The sequence below is a fragment of the Gekko japonicus genome, unplaced genomic scaffold (genome assembly GCF_001447785.1).
Source record: "Gekko japonicus isolate JY-2015 unplaced genomic scaffold, Gekko_japonicus_V1.1 scaffold23, whole genome shotgun sequence".
NCBI classification, from domain to species: domain Eukaryota; kingdom Metazoa; phylum Chordata; class Lepidosauria; order Squamata; family Gekkonidae; genus Gekko; species Gekko japonicus.
In genome coordinates, this window is record NW_015163094.1 from 3,327,734 (window position 1) to 3,332,733 (window position 5,000).

At 47.8% G+C, this 5,000-nt stretch overlaps 1 protein-coding gene across 6 annotated transcripts in view; it reads right to left on the reverse strand.

Annotated features, from left to right (window-relative positions):
• Nucleotides 1-5,000, reverse strand: part of EBF3 (early B-cell factor 3) — a 219,751-nt gene that overhangs the window by 213,266 nt on the left and 1,485 nt on the right. For all 6 annotated transcript variants that reach the window (XM_015406551.1, XM_015406549.1, XM_015406548.1 and 3 more), the window contains exons 3-4: nt 4,995-5,000; nt 4,150-4,205 (exon numbers count right to left, since the gene is read on the reverse strand). The exon at nt 4,995-5,000 is cut by the window's right edge and continues 58 nt beyond it. In XM_015406551.1, coding sequence (XP_015262037.1) covers nt 4,150-4,205; nt 4,995-5,000 — 62 coding nt within the window. The remainder of the gene's footprint in view (nt 1-4,149; nt 4,206-4,994) is intronic.

Below are 5,000 nucleotides of genomic sequence, written 5' to 3' on the forward strand. Positions count from 1 at the left end.
TGCCATATTCTGTGCTCCGCGAGCTCCTCCAATTCCACTTATTCGGGGGAACAAGTCTCACAGGTTTCACTCGGTTGAGTGGATACATTTGGCGGGATGTTCCAGACACGAACTATCCCTACCGAGTCGGTACACAAATCCAGATATTAATAAGTGGGGGGGGGGGCACAAGTTCCCCCGGCCAACACTGTCAGGCTGCAAATTTGCGTGAGGCAAACCTGAAGCCCTTCCAGACATGGGGGGGGGGGGGGGGTTAATGGCTATATAAAAACAAAGGAAGGGGAACCCCCCCCCCAATTAAAACTTAAATTGTCCTTTTCCTCCCTATGTATTAGCCCCTCCTATTTCTCCCCACATCAGTCCTGTTTGGACTCTCTTGGAAAACCAATGGGAGCACGCTAAAACCGGGGCCTCTGCCGTGGCAGGCTTTTCCCTGTAGGGACCCAGTTGGATGTGATCGACTTTCCTCCTACATACACACTTTGACACAGCCAAAAGTGGCGTGGTTGGTGGGGGGGTTTTCCTCCCTCCCTCTTTTTTTTTCAATTTACCTTTTAAAGGCTGTGTCAGAAAACGCTGCAAATGAAAAAAAATGTAATATATAAAAAAACAATTTTGTGGTAACATGTTATTCCAATTAGAAGCATTAGCGCTATACTTTATACACCCCCTGGGGTTTGGATTAACAAGCAGCACCAAACGAAACATTATTCCTTACCTAAAAGCGCAAAGCTTTTGCCTTGGGTTTTTTTGGACTCGGGAAAGTGCCGTTTGGAAAGGCATGGGTTTCCAAAAGTTTCGGTTACCAGATGATTAACTCTGAAGCCTTGCGCTCAGACCTTAAAAACCTCCTCGACGGCTAAAGACTACAGCTGCCAATTGGATTTTATTGTATTTTTGTTAAGTTTGGAGCTTGTTACTTGCTCATTAGAAGGGCTTTATGGCTATTGCTCATGCAGAGATCATCATCCAAGCCGGTTCTCCCCCCCCCAAAAAAAAGCAATAAGGTTCATTGCATCATTTTTTTTTTTAAAGGACAGGGGTGGTATATGAGACGCAGCAACCCAAAAAACTGGACACCAGCAGAATTTTGTGGTAAAACCAGTACTTTTCAGTGCTCCCCCTCCCCATCTGACAGCAATGCAAGAGACAGAACCAGATGGACCGTGCTGGGTCTTTGATGGGAAAAAGAGGTGTTCCCCCCCGTGGTCGCTGCCGTGCCCCCGCTTCTCTGTTTTACGAGGCATTCCTTCTCAAACCAGCGTCCCTACAGCGGGGTTACGTTGCATTTTGAGGTGCTTAGGAAAGCGCTTGTTTCTCTGCAAACCTCTCTCTCCCCCCCTCCCCTCCGCCGCCGCTCTTTTGCTTTCCTGATCAAAACAAGAAGTGTCGAACCGCCTTGAGGAATCCCAGAAGCGTGCACGGCAATATGGTTATTATCGGCCTGATATTTGGGGAAGAAAGTGCTAATGGGCAATCTGGTGTTTATTTTGAAACTGCTAACAATGATTTTTCTTGGGTAAAAAAGGCAAGTGTGTCTGGGCACACGGTTGAGTGGGTTTTGAGCAGAGGCTCTAACAGATGGCGCGGAGGAGCTATAGGTGCGCTTTCTCTCGCGCGCGCTCTGTCGCGCTCTGTCTCTCCCCCTCGCCCCCTCCGCTCGCCAGACTTAGGGGAAGCGTCGTGCCTGACCGGACTGTAAGCAGCCGCCGGGCAGCTTGTGCAAAGGCTTTTCCGCTCTCTAGCCGCCCCGGCTGCCCCTCCCCCCCAGCTCCAGCCCAGCCTCCCCTGGAGAATGAGCCAGCCGGGTCGGCCCGCGCGCGCCGCTTTCTCCTGTCGCCGCCGCCGCTGCTGCACTGCTCCCCTCCTGGAGAGGGCTTCCCGCGCGCCCCAGGCCGGCAAGGCGAGCGCAGGGGGAGCGAGGCAAGGAGGCCGAAAGCGGGCAATCTCCTCGCCACAGAAGGGCTGCTGCTCGCTGGCCTCCCTCCCTCCCTTCCGCCTGCCTGCCTTCCTTCCTTCCCCCTCTCTGGCGGCTGCCTAGCCTTCCCCCCCCCCCCCCCCCCCCCCCCCCCCTCCCTACCGCTCGCCCCCGCGAGAAGCTCCCGGCAGGAATCCCCCCGCCACCCCAACCGCCCTTGCGCCTCTCCCCGCCTCAAGAGAGAGCCCTCGCCTCCCCCACCTGCCTCGCCTCTTTCCCCAGCCACTCGGAGTCACTTCCCTCTCCCACCCCCCGCCTTCGCTTGTTGACGAGGCGTCGGCGCGGCCTCCCCCCACCCGCGAGCCTGCAAAGAGTCCTCGAGTCGGAGGAGAGGGGACCGGGCCTGCTTTGCCCAGGAGCCGCCACCTCCTCCTCCCCGAAGCAGGTATCGCCCGGGCAAGCCAAAGTAATATATGGCCCCGCAGACATAACAAGCGGTCGGCGGCTGCGAATGTTTGTTGTTGCAGCACGCCCTATAACTTCTGGTGATTGTTACTTCGCCTCTGATGAATCCGCGTATTTAGATGTGATTTATTTTTTATTTTGTAGCACCAACAGAAATCCATAAACTGTCGGTTCAGCGCCATTGACTCTTTGATCAGTTACTGGGCTGCTGTTTCTCCACCCCCACCCCCCTTCCTCCCCGTCAGCGAAGAGAGATTAAAAGCCTTTATTTTCAGCACTGGTGCTACTGCAAAGATCCGTAGCTTCAATTACCAGCCCAAGCCTGCTTGAAAATGTTAGCCTCTTTCCTCTCTCCTCCTCTCTCCGAGAGCAACGAAACTTACAGAGCTGCCCACAGTAGCCTCTTAATTAGCCTACAGCGGTTTCCGAAAACATTTAGCCGCTATGTACAAAGGAAATAAAAAAGACATTGTCAACTCGAGAGCGCTCCAGAGTTTAAAAGGGTGCTTCTCTGTAACCTATTGAAATAATTATTGGAGGGCACAACGCCTCCGTCTTTGTCAGAGGACTGGAGTTTGCCTGTCAGATCGGGTTTTCTCTCTCCACTCATTTACTACTGGAAGCATTTAAACTAACCCTGTTTTTGTCAAGATCGCTGGAAACTTTTTGAAAGAAAGAGTGTTTTAGGGGCTGGCGCTAGCTGCGGTGCTGTCACAGGCAAGCGGTATGAAAAGCCTGTCCTTTAAAAAAAAAAGTGATAACAGAAGAAAAACACCTATCTGCTTAGATTCTTTTTGCAGAGAGAGACCCTCCCCCCAAAACAAATTTATGGTGCATTTTATACAAGACTGACACCACTTTAGAATGCTGGACACAACTTCCGCTAGTTTACATCTGTGGAAAACATTATCTTTTCTTTCGGGGGTGGGGAAGAGTAAGAGCAACTGAAACATCAACACGGGTCTCTCGGGGAGGGGGGATTAAAATAAAGAAGTTGAGACATCCAGCTAATAAGCTGCTGCGGAAGGAGTTCCCTTTAATTGTATTAGAAGAATTCTTATAACACATAGTTTATCCTGGGGAAAGTTGACCAGGACAGGTTAAATAATTTAATAAGGATCTGCTTGTAATTATGTTATTTACAAGGGATGACAGGGGTTTGAGGAAGAAACAGGAGCTGATCTCAGAGAAAATGGACGGGTTTGGGTGACCCCTGGAGCATAGAGCTTGAATTATGGAGATGGGGGACTGCGAGGTGAATCTGGACTAGCGGAGAACAAGATGACTTTTCACCTCAACACATTTAACTTTAACATCCCAAATAAACGTCTCGCGAGACTAAATCATCCCTTTTTAAAGGGGGGGGAGGGAAAAGAAAAGAAAAGCACCTTTGATTCCAGTGCCACCAGAAGATGCTCTTTCTTCTTAGTGGTGTGATCCAAGTAATCCTCCAAATTGTTTTAAAATAAAATTGAGGCAACATTGGAGCATTGCTTTTTTCCCTTGTCGCCTAACTTGTCCCCAAGATCTATCAAACTGAAATCTGACTCCAAAGGGCAGCGAGTTAATAACAGACTTATGATCATAACAATAAACCTGTTTCAGTTTCTAAATATTTGTCAATATTATAGGATTTTAATTAACATGACAAGGAAGCTCAAAGAAGAGGCGAGGCAAGCCCCGAAGAGTTCCAATCCCTCGGAAAATGAGAATCAGAAACAAAACTCAGCAGCTCTCAACTTTTAGAAAAGCTTAAACTTTCTCACCTGTTTGGTCATCGAATCTATTAGGCGAACGTACAGATCTTGTTCCGTTCTAACGCCTGCAAAGAGGACGAGAACAAAAATGAAAAACAAAACAGAAACATCATTCTGTTAGAAAAATGCTGTAGAGGGCAAGGTAAGGCACACATCTGACATCGTGGACACATGAAAAACAGGCGCTATGCATAGTTATCGAAACTCGCATTAAAAGGTCTGTGAAGGGGAAATTCAAATAAAAATTATCTAGGCAGCAAGTTGTAGCTGTCTGAAACCAGGGAAATACGAGACAGTCGACTTGACTGAGATAACCGCTGCATGTATGTTTCATTAACTGTGGCCTGTGTTGACATAAAGTTGAACACCAGAAAAGGACAACATTAGAAATAAACGTTGATTGCTTGTTTCCTAATATAATTTCCCTTGTAAATATTTGCTATCCTACTTGAAGGCTGTTCGGATGTGGAATATTTTACATCTGCCATGATGGAGCTAGGCAATCACAATAATTAACATTAATTTGTAGAACTGCTAGGGGGAAAAAAATCTCTTAAAACTGATGTTGTGTTGGAACAGGTATTGATTCGGGTTTTTGTTTGTTTGTGTGGGTTTTTTTTTTTACTTTCGACTTCAAGACCAGCCGGTTAATCATGTAAAGTACCATTGACTTATTGATCGTTTATGTTTTGTTTTCTTTCTATGCCATAAGAAGCGTCGAAAAAAGCCATGTAATTTTAATCTCAAAATCTTTATATCCTTTTGTTTATGTTTAAAGGCTCAAGAAACAAGGTAACAGTTTGTGACACATAGAGATTCCCCCCCCAAAAGGAGACAGCGTTGAATAAACTTACCATTAC